This window comes from Pelecanus crispus, chromosome 5 (genome assembly GCF_030463565.1).
Source record: "Pelecanus crispus isolate bPelCri1 chromosome 5, bPelCri1.pri, whole genome shotgun sequence".
Classification (NCBI taxonomy): domain Eukaryota; kingdom Metazoa; phylum Chordata; class Aves; order Pelecaniformes; family Pelecanidae; genus Pelecanus; species Pelecanus crispus.
The window spans coordinates 81,371,618-81,389,863 of NC_134647.1; the positions used below are offsets into that span (position 1 = coordinate 81,371,618).

At 38.7% G+C, this 18,246-nt stretch overlaps 1 protein-coding gene across 1 annotated transcript in view; it reads right to left on the reverse strand.

Annotated features, from left to right (window-relative positions):
• Positions 1-18,246, reverse strand: part of DPYD (dihydropyrimidine dehydrogenase) — a 351,478-nt gene that overhangs the window by 322,087 nt on the left and 11,145 nt on the right. Inside the window, exon 4 of the mRNA XM_075710934.1 lies at positions 1,894-1,976. Within this exon, the coding sequence (XP_075567049.1) occupies positions 1,894-1,976 (83 nt within the window). The remainder of the gene's footprint in view (positions 1-1,893; positions 1,977-18,246) is intronic.

Consider the following 18,246-nt stretch of genomic DNA (forward strand, 5'->3'; position numbering starts at 1 on the left):
TGGCATTACACCAAAGATTTACGTACGCAGATGACCAACCGCATAGAGAGAAAACCCTAAATGTATGAAGCAAAGCAAGCAAAAAGCAAGAAATGACCATTAGAAAGGGGAATGCCATGATTTTTACAGTTATTTGCAACTCTAGTAGTTGAAATGTTCAGAAAGGAAGGACTATAATTTGGAGGTAGTAAGAAAGGCTTCAAAAGAACCAGCCTGTGTTTCAAGTCAGAATACCTTTACGCACACTTATTCATAGCAGCGTACGTGAGACAAGAGCATCATGAACGTAAAGTCAGAGTCATGCAGATAAAGTCATTCATACACATTGGCCTGGTTTTGGCTGGGGTAGAGTTAATTTTCTCCACAGTAGCTCGTACGGGGCTATGGTTTGGATTTGTGCTGGAACAGTGTTGATCACCCAGGGATGTTCCCGTTCCTGCTGAGCAGTGCCGACACGGAGTCAAGGCCTTCTCTGCTCCTCACCCCACCCCAGCAGCGAGTAGCTGGGGGTGCACAAGGAGTTGGGAGGGGACACGGCTGGGACAGCTGACCCCACCTGACCCAAGGGATATTCCATACCATATAGCATCATGCTCAGCATATAGAGCTGGGGGAAGGTTGGCCGGGGGGCCGCTGCTCAGGGATGGGCTGGGCATTGGGTTTTGAGCAACTGTTTTCATTTGCATCACTTCTCTTTCTTGGGCTTTCTTTCTTTCTCTTTGTTATTTTCCCTTTCATTACAATCTATTATTTATTGTTATTATTATCTTTTATTTTACTTCAGTTATTAAGCTGTTCTTATCTCAACCCATGAGTTTTCTCACTTTTACCCTTCCAATTCTCTTCCCCCCATCCTGCTGGGGGGGGAGTGAGTGAGCACCTGGGCGGTGCTTGGCTGCCGGCTGGGGTTAAACCGCGACATGCATCCATAAATTTAAAGGGGTTACGAACACAATCAAAGCAAATGGGTGTAATTAGCTTTTCAAGAAGATTCTCAATATTTTTTTGTTGTTGTTTTCAGTTTTTACCGTGCTAGTGCAAGTCTAAGAAGTCACTCGGATATCGGGCAAGTGAAATGAAGCACTGCGTTTGCATCGTTACATTTTACCATCCAACTTTCAAAACCTGTAAAAGTACAGGTTCCTGTAACTTTCTGATCCAGATAATGCTATAACTGACATCTTCCTAATTATTCAGTGAGTTACTTTAGGAAAATCAGTCTTTGATCCCACTACCTTTCAGCGTGGTAATCATTCCCTTTTGCAGGTACTATAGCTGGCAAGTTGCTTTGGAGTCCTGTGCCCAGATACTCTCCAGTGCAAGTAAGGGTGACAGAATATTCATGTACTGACTAATTTTAACCTCCTCTAATAAGCATTAAGTGCGACGATATGAGGATATTCAGCAAAACATACATCTCTACAACATACGAAGGACCGGGTAGATTTTAACATTCCATTAGCAAAACCAAAATCACGTAAATCTGGTGATAAAATCAGAGTACACAGGAACTACATACATAAAAAGCAAATCCAATTTAAAAGTAAACACAGGTTTGTTCAAACAGCATTGTACAATTGCTTTAACACTTACAGAATTTAGATGAACAATATTTTCATTCACTCACAGTTTAGTATAAATATAAAGCAAGGCACCCCTTAAGCATTTTAAATAACAAATTAAACATTTACGTTTTTTACTGTGCAGTCAGGCTTAACATTTATGCAGCTTCAAAACCAAAGTACAGCCTCAAGGGAAGCCTCTCCACTGACAAATTAATACCTTAGAGAATAGAGCTGAATGGTGGCAATGAACTCATTTGTTCCCCCAATAATGAAGAATGACTCTTTCTTTACCACATCTGTGACTGTTGCTATGGTGACCCAGACTTACCTCATTGCTTCTCGAAGTGCTCCTCGCTCGCTAAGAGTCGTGTGCTTTATGTCATCAAAATTATTTTCTAGTTTCTCACAGTTCTGCAACAAACGGACAAATCCCTGTAAGGCTCTTAAACAGTATATTGTACGTGTATTAACATCATTCAACATGGTGCAAACAAAACTGATTTATATTATGTAACCTCAAATTATGCATTCTGTTTTAATTACACAGGAGTCATTAAAAAGACATTGAGAACTCAGAAACAAAGTAAACATGAATCTTATTATATGGTTGTCATGGAAATCATCTTATAAAAGTCCCATAATGAAATGTATAGAATTTTTACCTTTTTCTTCTTTGAAAGAAAAATTATTTTTTCCTTTATCAGTATGCGAGGCTACAAAGCTACCATACGCACACAGATGAGAACAGAAACCTAAACATGCAATTTGGAATTATAAGAAAAGTTATAAATTCTGTCCCAATGAAACAGGCAGTGTTGTTGGAACACACCGATCATATTTATTTCATATTTAATTTCATTTTTAAAACGTAACAGAAACGGAAAAGATGAATTGTTTATAGACACCTCAACCACTTCATGTTTTTTCCAGATTAGAGCTCACCAGTATTTCTAAAAGCAATACGAAGCCAACAATTTTGTGGCAATAAATGAAATAAAACTTCGCTACATTCTGTTAATTATTATTAAATGTGTGACTGGTTCCGTTACTCCAGAGCGCTGATCCTTTTCTTCTGCTCCCAGAAAGGCAGTCAAATTGATTCAGAAGATGCTGGGGGGTACAGAAATTTGGATCTGTGCAGAGCGAGTGTGAAATACCAGCAAACAAGAACTCTCCGGTCGCCTGCATCATCCATAGGATTTTTATATTCTCTTGAGGCTTCGTCAATACCGGAGGCTTTTAGGTTACCCCTGCTCTCTGCAGCACCTTTCTCCAATACCAAAGCTTACCTCTGGGAGGCATAATTTTGCCATATGGGTGTCAAAGAAACTCAAGTTGCAAGCGTGACAGTTACTATTGCTAACACCCGTGAAGGCAGGGTTGTCAGGCTCTGTATGCAGCAGCTTTAAAGAAAGTATGCGCGCTATTATGTGGTCATCTTGCTTTCCCAGTTTTTAATATCCGAATTCATTTTCGAGTCCGCATCTTAAAGCTAGTTATAATAAATACAATAAAAGTTACCTATTGTTATTTCTTTTGTGCATCGATTCTTTATTTTTATAATTACATTCAATTTGAGGCTACAAAAGCATTACTGGAAAGGAAATAATTAGATATTTGTAAATGACCTAACCAGATATTTTAGCTTGTCCAATTAACGTTTAAACTATCATTATTTTTAAGTAAGATTATACACTTCTTAATGCAAAGTTTTAATGCTTTAACAATAAATTTCTGAGCAGGAGAAACGAACAAAGCTACATCTGGAACCTTTGCAATCTCTTCTCTCCCTTATAAAAGATGACGCATGTCTCAAGGATGAGTAGTAAATCTTACCCCATGGCTAATCTGATATTTTTTCTTTGTTTATATTACAATCAGCTGCAATTTGTATGGCAAAATCCTACTCAAAAACTCAAAGGGATCACGCGAGAAAGACAGGGAAGCTCTACAGCGAAGTATTCTATTATTTAGATCAGCATACGTTGACCTCCAGCTCCAAGCACACACATGCAGGTCAGTCATTTAAAATACACAAAAGAAATCCAAATCAACAATACTAATTAATAAAGAATTCCCGATTCATCAGTACTAAACTGAAAGTACCTGTGCAAGCAAAAAAATCAAACCTCCCATCCTCCAGGAAAACAGACCAAAGGAAACACCGTTTGGAAAATTGCTCCAAGCGCCAAAAGAGGAAAGCCCCTGTTTTAACAATCCTGTGCCACCAGCATCTCAGGGTCAGAAAATCTGAGCATCAGGCAGTTCATTTCTCTTGACCTTGTGGTATAAAGCACGTAGAAACAACCAAGGATCCAAAGCACACAAGATTTTTATCACACACAACTAAATCTTCTCTATATCATACAAGCTACAATAACTGATGCTCTCCACGTGGAAAATGCCGAAAAGAGTAAGTTCAGCTGGTATCTCTTCTTTGTCTATATAGACCATACTGTGTTCATCAGCTGAAGGGCAACAAAGGTGGCCCACATCTAAAGAAAATGCTGTGATCGTGTAGCCTTACACACACAAATATTCCCTCTCAGCTCTGAACCCAACAGGAAAATGAATAGATAACCCAGAACGAAAGTGGAACAAATTTTATAGACTCAAATAATAGATATTGTACCAATTCATCTGGCAAGAAGTCGAACTTCTGCCATTTCTGAGAATTGTTTCTGGACAGTATCTGTCTTAGCTACTTTCAGCCAAATAGCTCTCATCCAAGGTGCAGCAGTTGGAGAGCAAATAACTTCACCATTAGGAAAAAATGAATTAAAAATTGAGCCAGACGCAAACTCCTGAAGGAAGATGACCTCATAGTACTATGTCATCAGTTACTGCATATATACTGAAGAGCAGAGTAAGCAAATATTGATCATACCCACTGCTTTCCAGTTAGAGCTGCAACCATCCAAAAGAGTATGTTGGATCCTCTCAGAGAGAAGAGAACAGGGTGTCTGAAATAACCAAACATAAGCACAGCCACAGGTGTACAGATGCCACCTCTTCATGAGTCTGAGTATCGGCTCGCACGCTACATGTGGAGTTCATCTGAAAGGATATCAGTTTATAAGAAAGGCTACCAATATGAATAAAATTGTGAGCATGAGCATACTCTGAAGAATGTGTCAGGGAAATGATGAAACTTCAGTAGACCGTGACCAGGGTGAGCTTTACATTCTTAAGTAATAAAACAGTAGCAAAAATTGAGCTCATTCCATTATCCATACTACCAAATAGATTAATATCTATAAAGATCTTGCACCGGGCAGTATGTTTTGGCCCATAATACTCCACAGATTTAAGTATAATGAGCAATTAAACTCCCAGGTGTTTCATTTTGAGCAACAGCTAAAGTAAAAAAATCAAAACACAAGCAATGAAGAAAATTGATTTTGGTGACTTACTGCCAAGTGGTTTTCTGTGGGTATAGATAAAGTCTAGAAGTTTTAACTCTGTGACTCAATAATTCTATCGTACTCTATATGTTATCGCTGTTGGCAGATCTATAGTGCTGTATGATACTAAGCTAATATCACCTTTGAGAAGTTCAGGAGGAAAAATAAGTAGAGAGATGTGATTAGGGACACAGTCATCGTAAGTCAAACTACCATTGCATATCAAATAGCCACGGAAGTCTAAATACTGCTTCTTAAAGTATTCTAGCATAAATACTTGGAGGTTTTTAAATGAACCAGAAAGCAAGAGAGTGGGGAAGAGTTTTATATATAAATAAATGGCTTATTTATCATATGAGAACTTAACTAAAACTACATGACAGCTAGTTAAAAAGGGAGACGTAGACTGGATATCCACAAATACCCATGGCATCACACACAGCATACTGGTGGAACATCTAATCAGAAAGGAGAAAGACGAATGTATGAAGATGAGGAAGAAGGAAGATTAATGAACAAATTGAAAAGCTTTTCGTCCCATAACTACAAAAATATGACTTTTTTTTCCTACTGTAATTTATTATTGTTAATAAAATAAACTGCAAGCTTTGGGAGCAAGGACTATGTACTTGTAATTCTCTATTTTCAGTTTTGGTAAGTGATAATACTAATAAATCATGACATAAACTTTATAATAATATTCTAACAGTCTGAGGAAAGTCAGCAACTACAGGTCCAAAGTACTCTTACTCTTTGACACTGGTTGAAGTAACAAGTTGGCTCACATAACTGGACAATATAAATAATCATTCTAGTTTTAAATAAAAGCCTAGCATTCCGGTAAAAGTGAAGTTGTACTTTTTAAAACGTATCTCTAAGCATTCGGCAGCTTAGCTTTCTTGTATACATTTTTGTCTTGGATGGAAAAGCCCTCTTTGCTTGACTTAGTCATTTGAAAAGCAATTCTTGATTTGGCCTCTTGGGCAAAATGCAAAACTTTGCAGGAGTAGCTCAGAAACCAAAAGCAGTCTATTGCCCGGTGTCACCGCTGAGGATCTCCCTAAATCACAAAAGCATTGCTGCCTCTGCTCTGCCGCGACAGGCCTAAGAGTCAGAGTTTTGAGAAGACCAGAACTCAAACTCACCCATTCCGCAATACAGAGCTGATAAAAGAAGTGACCCCACTTCCATTGAAATCAGCCTTAAATCTGCCGTCCCGTCAAGTGGGAGTGGGATCACACTAAGCCATATCCTGCTACTTTAACTCTGGCCTGAAATGCTTCACATAAGACTTTCAAAAGTGTTACTATTACAGATAATGTCTTACACACACTTTGAGACAGTTGAAAAATAAAATCTTTTGATCTGACAACAGCGTAAAACCTATTCTAAGGCAGCCTGCATGACTGAAGATAGTAGATCTCTTATCCCAGTTGATACACTGCCAAATCAAAAGCCTTACTTCAAATACCACCTCCCTTCCGTGAAAAAGTTTTTAGGTAAGTGGGATTGCCGAATTCTTGGAATTCATTGCTTCCACATGGTTTTCGGAAATTTTCTTAGAAAGTTTGACTTTTTTCCAAACGTTCATGGAAGTGAATCTCACATTTTTACTGTCAAATGTTCTCTGTGTATTAAACATAAAGAACGTACAGCAATTGAAAGATGGAACAGCTCTCGCCTGTTCAGTTTGTATTTACTACTGCTGCTAATACTGAAACAAATTCATTTTTCTCCTGTTTTCTCCTTTAGAATCCATGAAAAAGGTTCCTACAGAGTACGTTGTGTCTTAATTTTCTAATGTTTATCCAGCCAAATTTTAAAATGTGCATATTAAATGTATTTGTACCTAGACTTCCGAGTGCTTAAAATGAGACAACCTGGTCCAAAATCTGAAGGACATAGTAGCTCCCTCTGGTATTTCAGTTAGTTGCCTTTAAGGAGGCAGTCTCCAATAACAGATTGCCAAAACTGTTGGGGACCTAGAGAATCTACTCTAAGCACCTACGTCCTGTACAGATTCAGCAAGAAAAGACTGAAATTTTGGTCCAAAAATTCCTTAAAAAGTCAAGTCCCACACATGCCACAAGACTGGCCACATTAGCTAGCTCTTTTGAAAATGTTGGCCACACTGTAGAAGTGATCTCCTCTAACAAAGCTGTAATAAAAAAGCCGACTTCTTCGGGGGACTCTATAAAGAGTGTAGAATGCTTCTTTCCATACTGACCTTCTTACTGATATATAAAATGTTAACACCAATAATCGCTTGTTATTCTGGAAGCGTGAATTATTTCATCAGCAGAAAACTTTAGAAATAACTAACTTGTGTTTTATAAACCTAAAGCAACATTATAATAGTAATCTAAACTGTAATATATTGCTGCAAGGATAATTATTAAGGGAAAACACAGCTGACATTTTCTGATTTATGCACACAATCAGAGATGGAGTCCAAGGACTGTGACATAATTATCTTCATGCTAACAATTTTTGTAAATCTCTTGACAGAATTTTAGCTAATTTTAAAATGCCTTCTGAAGATTAGCACTTAAAACTGTTGGGGAAAATAGCACAATTTATTAGCAAGGGTATAATTGTAAACCTTCCAAATACTCATTGTGAATATCATTTAGACAGTAACTCCTGCTTTAGCAGCTGGTATATAAGACTCCAGTTTATGGAATCTTGAAACAACAGAGAGAGTAGAATCTAATTAAACAGGATTACATGCCAAAGAAAAATTATTAAAAACAGACTAATAGGCAATTGTTATGAATTTGGAATAGCACATCTACTTCTTTTGATGCGAACTTATATAACACTGTGCTTTATTCCAGTGAAACCTAAATATTGTTAGCAGACTTCCCTCTTGATTTGGAACAGACTGTCTTTCTACACTGAAACAACACAAAAAGCTAAACGGCTCCACTGATCTTCTCTCACAGACTTAAGCACCCATCTGCTATAGGGTAAAATGACTTACGTATATTGCATTTATTGCAATGTCGGTGCTACAAATCATTAAAGTTATTTGGTAGCCAGCAGCTGGATTCCATACAGGAAGCCCCCTTAAACTACCTTCATATCGAGCAACTAAACAAAACTGATGCCATTTGCCAAAGGGTTTTATCTAAGAGCATTCTTAAAAACTAAACACGTAAAAGGATTGTTTGATCCTACTGTAAGATATTACTGTCTACGCAGTATCTACCTACTAAATTCCTCCTTCCTATTTGCTGTGACTCATTCTCAAGGGGTTCTTATTCCAAACAGGGGGGAAAAGCAGCTTAAAACTGATACCTGACCAGCTGTTCACAAAGTAAAAATAGGTATTTTTTTAATATGTACATATTCCTAATATCTGCAGAAAGTATATTGAGCCCTCAGGTATTTACATAACATTTGACAGCATGTCATTCATAATAAATGAATATTTGTTATAACAATTTTTTCATTATGTGATGCAGCCACATTGGCCAGACAGGCTCTTTGAAAAATATAGATATTAATACATCAAAAATAGCGGACTTCCAGCAGAAAATCAGCTCTAAGTCTTAGTAATCAAACAAAAATCAATAGAAAAAATATTAAATAGAATTGTGGGTGGCAGGAATCAATGCCTAATTAGCATAACCATGTTAATTTTTCTCAGGTTTTTTTAGAGGAATAGTGTTTTTAAGGCACTAAAAATAGTGCACATGCAAACTCAAACACAAGTATCACATTTTCTCCACAAACAGGAATACATCGCTAAAACAGGACTGATACCAGGAAACTCCAATGCATGAGATATTTTCTGAAACCGCAAGTGTGGTTTTTGTTATTAATTACCAGAAATACTGTCAATGTAACTGGGAACTCTGAAGCGGAAGCAGACAATTTTGGATTCTTTTAAAGTTTTCCCAGTTTAAAACACGGTGCACTTAATCCTTAAAGCCAGGTAATTTATATAAAAGTTAATTACTTGTTAAACACACGTAACACTTCAGTTTGCAATTTTACCGGGACTGTGAAAGATCTTCCGATCCGAGATGGCATTCTGCTAACTTCCTTTTCATGCTGTTTCACGCACAAATTTCAAGTGGCAAATTTCTAACAGCCTTCGTGTTCACATAAGGGTATGCTATCTTGCTTCCATTCAACCTGCTGTTGTCAGAGCAGATGCAGACACCACGTGTTTTGGCAGTGGATAACACATCAGATAGTAGTGATACAGGGAAGATGAGAAAAGACATTCTGAAAGGACGAAGCAGGCAACACAAAGAAGAGAAGACCAAAGAACTCAAAAGAAAAGTATAAAAAGCTACAAAAGATATGCAAGACAGCAGAGGCACAGCTGGAAATAATAAAGGAGCAGAGGATGCAGGTGATGCCACTAGACAGGACATTTTATAATGCTCCTCCCCTTGTGACTCAGCTTTAAAAGACTGAGAAAACTTTGAGAACAAAAAGGAAGGAAAACCTTTGCTTCTCTCACTTATTTCCTTCTCTTCCTAGAACAAATGTTAAACTTGATCAGTAGATGAATGGGAGGGCTTGGCAACAAGCTACCGGTCCCTCTGCATCTGAAGGGAGACTTTTAAGACTGCTCCCCCATATGGGATGGGGCTCTGTAGCAGGGAACAATACAAACCATCTCTTAGAATACGACAAGCTTCATTGAGATACTATTTCTTTTTTAATGCTCTGTAGTCCTGCTTTTTTCCTATTGGAGAGCCTGAGCACTACATGAAAGCCTTCACAGAAGTTTAAGATCCCTGTCCGGGACCCATTCTTGACGGTTGAATCCTGTGGTTCTCCAGTTCTCATATCATAAATTTACAATTTAATTCTTTAAGGGCATGAAGCCTAAGGAAAGAGACACAGGCTCTACACAGAATTTCTAAATATACTATTTTCACTTGAAAGTGAAACTAAGTAAAGATTAGTAAGAAAAAAAAAATATCCCAAATGCTGTGCTCCCTCCCCTCCCAGTACCTTCCCATACCTCAACCTAGCTTGCTTTTCCCGTGGGATTCTTTATTCCGCTTAGGCAAATATTCCCCTGACTCATCGAGATTAAATAAAATGAGAGTATGTAGGTAAAGACCAGACTCATATTGAGAATTAACATTTACAGAGCTCATAACCTGGAAAAAAAGGAAGAATCTTTAAAATGCAGGTAGAACTGTACTCCTAAGGAACAGACTATTTTCTTGACCTTCAACAAAGAGCATAAGAAAAAACACATACCTAAAAGCCCCTGCTTTTTTAGAAGCCAAATGACCAAGAATTTAAGGAATTAACCCCACATATTTGAGAGTAACAACTTACAGGATCTCTCCTATTTTTGATGCATAGCTAAAGAATTATTAAATATAAGAGCTTTTCAAAAATTAAAGTTACAATAAAATGCTTAAACGCCATCCTGAAACAATGCAGTCCAGCCCTATGTAGAGGAATAAAAGCAAATTCCATGTAGCAGGCTTGCTTCCTCAGCCCAAGATGCCACCTCCCATCTCTTACAAGGCATACTTTATTCTCTAACAACAGTATTTTTCACCACTGCCACAACAAAATAGTTTCTTTCATGGTTCTGTGTTCACCATGCACTACAGCTCCCTGTAGTTGCCTCAGTATTAAAAAAAAAAAGATAACACAACAGGACACAATTTTCCCAACCCATTCTGCAGAAGCTAAATCTGCCTAAGCTATTTCTCATGATTTTGCATAAGCTTCTTTCCCAAATAACTATGAGAACTGACTAGGCCAGTGTGCTGCTTTTGGCTGGGGCAGAGTTCATTTTCTTCATAGCAGCTAGTACGGGGCTATGGTGTGGATTTGTGCTGGAAACAGTGTTGATCACCCAGGGATGTTCTCGTTCCTGCTGAGCAGCGCTTACACAGAGTCAAAGCCTTCTCTGCTCCTCACCCCACCCCAGCAGCGAGTAGCTGGGGGTGCACAAGGAGTTGGGAGGGGACACAGCTGGGACAGCTGACCCAAGGGATATTCCATACCGTATAGCATCATGCTCAGCATATAGAGCTGGGGGAAGAAGGAAGGAAGGAGGGGACACTGGGAGTGATGGCGTTTGTCTTCCCAAGTCACCGTTGTACGTGATGGAGCCCTGCTTTCCCGGAGATGGCCGAACACCTGCCTGCCCATGGGAAGTAGGGAATGAATTCCTTGGTTTGCTTTGCCTGCGCACACGGCTTTTGCTTTCCCTATTAAACTGCCTTTATCTCCACCCACGAGTTTTCTCACTTTTACTCTTCCAATTCTCTTCCCCATCCCACCGGGGGGGAGCGAGCAGCTGTGTGAGGCTTAGTTGCCAGCTGGGGTTAAACCACTACAGCAAGGTCCTACAAAGGTCCTTCTCTCCTAATCTTACAGATCACATCTTTCTGTTGACAGCTATAGAAACACATGCACCAGTTAAACCACATTCCCTGTACTACTTACTAAATTGTGTACTCCTAATTCGCTCCAACATCTAAAAAACTTACATAAAACAGTCTTTAAGTCCCCTGGAAAGAGCCTGAAAAGATGCTAATGCAAGGCCAAGAGACAAGGAACTGGTGACAGTACCAAGGGACTAGACTCGTGTACAGAGGACACTGTAGGATCTATGAGTTCCAGGCTCCAAGCAACCCAATGTTTCTGTCCTGCAGGGCTGGGAAAAATCCCATCCTCTGCTTAGCTTAGCAGAAGAAAACAGTGACAGCTCTGCATGAAAAATACTTCAGTGCCTGTGACTGATGATGTTTCTTGCCATAACCATATGTGGTTATATGTCACTACGCTCACTGGCTGAGTCCTCATAAAGGAGCATCCTTCCTCCAAATTTGCTTTGCAAAAAACTGAAACCCTTCCACAAAAAAAAAAATACTATTAAGAGCCCATCCTCTGACTTGGTGAATTACCAAGAAAAGAGTATGTGTGCTTCTATTCTGGATTACTGTGTTATCTGAAAGTCAGTATCGCAGCATAAAAGATGACTTAGATAGCAATGAAACAAATTTCCTCATGTGACAGTTGGGGGTACTTACCACAGACGAAGCCAAATATGAAACTGAGACTAGATTTCCCCAGAGGAATAACTGGAAATATTAAGTTTGCTTGAGAACCATCTACCTGAGTCACAGGAATAAGAATTAGGAAACAGGCTGCAGCCAGTAGAGCACAACCCTCGTATCAAGACCCTGGTGCGGTTGCGTTACATGCTGGCACTTTGTATCAGAATTTCCATCACTATCATTCCCCACAAAAAACTGAAGAATGATTTGACTTAAAATAACCTGAAGCTCATTCGTAAACTATGAGCGCCACATGCAAACGCCAACAAAACGTCACCTCAGCCCTTACGTTTTAAACTACATGTTGACTCTGAAGTAACTGTAGACGATAGCAGGACATGTCATGAGAAGACACGCGAGTTGACAATTCACATATCTCTGAAAAAAAAAACCAGGCTGCAATTCCTCCTCTATTTCCATTTTCTTTGAGATTCAAAAGACATGTCCTTGTACTGAGACGTTCAGGAAAGCCAAGTATTTAACTACATTTTATATTAATTGCCATTTAAAAATCGCTAAATCAGAGGAAAACTTGCTGTCTTTTCCTTTTTTTTTTTTTCCATAATACCATAAAGAAAAAAAATAGCAAAAGGACTACTATATGCATTCTTTACTATGCTCATCACTGACTGGTATCTAAAACCTTCTTGTAACACTATAGGGTCCACATACAGTAAGAGAGTGACCTCAGACTCTGTAATATATACAAAGTCAGAAGAAACAAATGGAAGCGCAAAAAAATCCAAACCCCCTGAAACTGGAAAGCATGTATAAGAATGCACAAAGAACCACTAAATTGGTTCACTGGGAGCCAAAACTGTTTTAACAGTCAACACAATTACATATATTTAAATATCATGCATCAAGTCAAGTTAGTCAAAATGAAAGCTTACACTCACTGCTAAGGAGGTGGAAAGTCAAGTCTGGGGCCGTGGGGGAACAACAAAGTAGGACAGTACAAACGCTGTTGCTGTAAAATATTTTTCCCCTCTCAAAAAATGTTCAGAAAATCAGAGGTACGGGGCTATTACAATGGTTGCAGATCCTATGAAGTTATCACCATCTGTTGTGTCATCTATTTACAGACACACAGACATAATCAAAAGTGAGGGAAAACTGCTCAAATAAGTGTAATTTTCTTTGAATAAGACAGCATGCATGTTTAATAAGCTTGAGAATCTCCCAATACAAATTTAAGGGAATAAACGCTATCAGTTTCTTTTCGGTAAGAAATGACACGAACGAGAACTTTCCTATACACAGAACTGAACAGGGTTTATGTGTAGCTACATTTGTCAGCAGGGCATTCAAAAGTTCTCTTCGCAGCGAACATTAGAAAGAGCATTAGGAGAATGCTGCTGTAACGCTGTTTATTCACATGCAGCTTGAAAACAACATCCAGGATAAACACACAGCCTCAGGTCTCGGTTCCATTTCCCACCCTAGAGAGAAGAGCATCTAACAACCCAATACCTCAGCATGGCACTATGCACTCTTCTAGTTCTGCATCCCATTTACTGTCTTCTTTGTAAGGTTTCTACTCCTTCGGAAGCTTTCATGTCTCAACCTGAATAGCTTTCTTCTCCCAAAACCTTCAGACAGCTCAGGCTGCTGTATTCCCCTTCTTGTCAGTCTCTTAAAAATTGCTGTGTTCAAGCTGAGGTGAGCAATACAAGCATGCCCCAAAGCCCTAGGCAAGCACCTTCCCAGCAATTCCCAAGCAAGCAGGGACATACGGAGCCAAGATTCACCAGAAGTGCAACGCAAGGCTCCTGGGTACGAGCTAGCTTAGCACTCTTTGGAGGAGTCTAGTTCAGGTCCCACCAACAGTGCTCCTCAAGACATCTGGGCTAGGTAGCACAGTTCCTGAGCTAGTAAATTGGGTCTCAGCAGGGCTGACTCTGTCACAGCATTTTCCTCACATGGCTACGCTACTCGCAAATCTAGAAGTGGCTCCAACTACTGCAAGTCTAGGGCATTAGGTCCCAGAACGCTGCGCAGAACAGACTCGCCCCTGCTTGATGCGTTGAACTTGGAGAGTATGAACAACCCACTCCCTCCCTGCAGCCAGAGCTTAACCTAGTACCTTTAGGATAATTATCCACATTTTACAATAAAATGCAATAACCTAGTTTTGAAAATGCTATTGTCAAACATACACGCTGAATATTTTCTAAATAACACTGAAACTCTTACTTTAAATTAGTTTTCCTCTCTGGAAAACATATTGGACTTATTAATCAGTCCCCGGCTCCTGAGTGTCACTGCTACTGTTCCATATGTGCAAACCGAGCCATAGGAAAGAGCAGGGTGGCTGCAAAGCAAAAGGAAACAAAAATCATTATTCTTTTAACATGATTACCAAATTTCTCCGTTTTCTTCTCAAAGCCATTTTTATTTTTTATTCTTATGCAGCCGTTTCCCTGTTTCCCTTGTGTATACACTGTTTGAGCTTTCAATTTTTAATTTTTCTTCAATAGTGCCCTATCTTTCCTTTTCTTTTCTTCATCACAAGGGTTTTTTCCTCTCCTGTTCTGCTTCCCCATGCTTGTTTACTCTTTTCCCCTAGTCCTGACTAATTATTTCATGTCTCTTGGTCTGTTTCATTATGTGTCATGGCTTTTCCTTTCTTATTTTTTTTATATTGCATTCCTTTATTCCACTCCTGCAGCCCTCTGATTTCTATGTGCTTGCTTAACTATTACCCAAATGGCTCCAAGCAGGACACACTCAAACTGAAGAATAAATAAATTAAAAGAAAAATACTATCTGTGGCCATGTGGTGTTGCCTAGCAACGGCCTGTACCTCTCCACAGCTTTTCTAGAGCCCTGGTGGCATCAGAGCTTTTCAGACTTATTGCTACAAATATATGCAAGATCCTTCTCGCATTGTTTGGCCGTTCGCTAGCAAATAAATGCAGAGAAAAATATAAATGAGAAAGAAAAACTCCAGAGAAAGCACCAACAACAGGACCACTCTACCCGCATGAGAAACGGCCGCATAGTCTGATACGTGCTCCCCCTTTCTCTCGCATGCACTCTACGCGCGTAGCTTATACGTTACTACTGTTCACTAATGCTACGACTATTACAATCTTTCTTAAGAAATATTTCTTATGCAATCAAAATTAGTGCTAAATTCACCCAACTCTTAAATAGTGACTGTGTATGCACTACTGGCTGAGATTCATTGACTTCTTACACTCTTGCAAAGTTGCTTTTGAAAGCTTGACACCAAGGAAAAGATAGTAGTAGCCTCCAGATTGTATAGGGTAGGAAGAATGGTCCAAGCATTGTCAAAAACGTGGTGGGATTATAAAGGAAGTGAAGTTTGTTCCTAAAGCTTATAGACCCAACCTTAAAATATTTTCAGTATCTATTATTTCTAATGACTTCAGATGCGACAGAAGTGAAAGCAAAGCTCCCTCCCCCGCCTTTTCTTTTAAAACAAAAGTTTGGTGAGCTCAATCTTCAGAAGTTAGAAACAAATGCTCATTAGGTCCATACATTACAAAGTATTGATGATTCAGCATTAGCTAGACTGAGTTTAGAGGACAGATACTAAGCCAGTTGCCCTGAAAATCCTTTTTTATTCCACAGTAATGAAAGACTCCTTCCAACAGCCAATGGTAACTTCTAAGAAAGAAAAGTCTTTTTCATTTTGGGACGGAAATAATGCTTATCCAAGGGACTAAAACTTTAAGGATATTAGGAGTCCTGTAAGAGCAGTCAAGAAATAGAAATGCTAAAGCAAAAGATAACTACATAATTTAGCTAAGGACCAACCTGTGACGAAGCCCTACAGAACAGAGAAAATATTCAGTTAATATGTATCTTTCTGAAGGGCATCAAAATCAGCGTTATTACCTGGGAATTTTGTATATAGCTACATCAGCCTCAAAGCAATTTGATGTCTGCATAGCAGAGCATCAGTAGCAAGCGAAAAGAACGTGCATCAGAGCACGTACCTTAAAAAGATATTTAACAGCACCAGTCTGCATCTGTCAGCTACGAATTGTTACGTAGTAAAGAGAAACTGCAAATAATCCATGCAGGTAAACAAAGGACAGAAACTAATATTCAGGTACATAATCCCAGTTTATGAACCTCACTCCCACAGTAATGTTTGTACAAATTAAAGGCCAAAGTAAGGGTACATAGAGTTGGCTGGAGAACACAGCAGAACTCATAGATGATACAGGCCACCATAAAACACACACAGGCATTGCAAAGGCAAGCACTTACATTCAAAAACGCCTAAAGAGGCATTTGCTGTTTCGAGACTTGATTTGGCCCCTTCACATATATGCAGCGAAACATCAGTTTTAATGATATGATCGTATGCTATTTTACCCAGAAGTGCTGCCTGACTCAGAAGACAGAAGAGAGAGCGCTCACCTAATCAATAGCCCTTCAACATCTGTGCTTAGGGTGGAGCCTTATTTACAGCACACTATTCAAAACCTTACTTGAAGGCACAACTCTTCTTCCCCATAACATTTCAATGGCACTCATCGCTACAGTATCTGAAGTGATTTAAAAGCAATTTAGTCTACATCCTACAAATAATCCCTTTTAACAGGTATCAGTCGGCACAGAAAGTCTATCGAATAACTGAGCATGCTACGTCAGACACCGTGGCCCAAGACATTGAAGTCTGTAGGAGACTGGATGTGACAACATGGATGATCAGACTTACTCTCTTGCTTTCACATTCAGATCTTCTCATCCAGCTGATGGAACCATCACCCTCTGATCAGCTTTTTTCTAATCCGTCTTCTCGCTCAATTCCAACCGTTAAGATCCTAGTCATTCTCCTCCTCAGCCCTTGGCTGTACAGCCTCCTAATTGCACTATTAAATTTATTCTTATCTTTTTTTTTTATTCTAAACTTCAGTGTCACACATTTCTTTATGATGTTCTAGTTCCTTCTGTATTGACAGTGCCTGTCGACTTTCTTGTAACATGCTCCTAATATTTGTGTCAAGCTCATTAATGAAAATATTAAATGGTATGAATCTGAAGACTGATCCTTCAACAAGCTCTGCTCGAAGCCCGGAAGCTCTTTTTTAAGCACTACTCACTCTCATTTCCTTTCTAGTCAGTCCTTTATTCATTTTACTATTCTAATCTAAGCAGATGATACTTCATTATTAATTGGCCAAAAAAGAAAAAAAGAAATACACCAATCCTTGTCAGGGTGTCATGATGGTGTCATGGTTATCCCTAACAATAAAGCCCAATATGTCTTATTGCATCTTACATTTACCTTAACGCGTTTAATAAATCTTTGCTTCAAAACTTGTTTTCAAAGTTTTGCATGCTGCTGATAGGAGACTAACAGAGTTACAGTTGCCCATCAATCGTCCATCTTCTAACATACAGAAGCTGCATGGGCTATTCTTTAATCAGGCACCGTAATATACAGCTTCCTTTACTCTTAGGCCTCTACTTTCACACGTCAATTTTTCTGTGATACTTTCATGGACATTTTTCTGTCCCTTTGACTTCAGAGATGAAACCCTCCAAGTTTTCCTTCTGGCCTGTCTGGGGTAATTCCCATTTCTGCACTTGTCTGCCCATTAGCCACCTCTTGTTTTACTCTCATTTTACTGAAACTAGGACAACGATTTACAAAGATTTTAGACAATACCTAGGATGTTTAAGCCTATCTTCACACTGGCCTTCCTTGTTCTTTTATTTCTTTTAATTTAGATAGCTTAAGAACCTTTTACTATTTGTTTTATATAGCTGAATAACCTTTTACTATTTGTTTTAATTTCTTTCGCCAGGTGTGACTCAACTTGACTTTTGAAAGTTCTCACTTTTCCCTCTGTACTTCCTGCTTTGCCCATCAATCCCATTTTTTTCAATTCCTTATGGGTTATCCTCATAGTCTTAATATTCTTTCTGAAGTCTGAAACTCTTCTTTGCAAGTTGGGATGCAAATTCCAAATAACTTCTGTGTATTTGAATTAAAAACAATCTCCTCAAAATTCATGTCTTTGAGCTGTTTAGTCCAGTTCAGAGGTCTAAATAGTTTTCTTAACTTCTGAGTTTGTTTTATAAAATAATAAAATAAATTTTGGTAATTCTTCTGTAGAATTTATATTAAATTAACTAACAAAAAATAATGAACATTATATTCTGTGATTATCTATTCTATGACTTCCCCCATTTTGCTAAATTTAAGGCTAAAGTCCATTCAGCTTGATGCCTGAA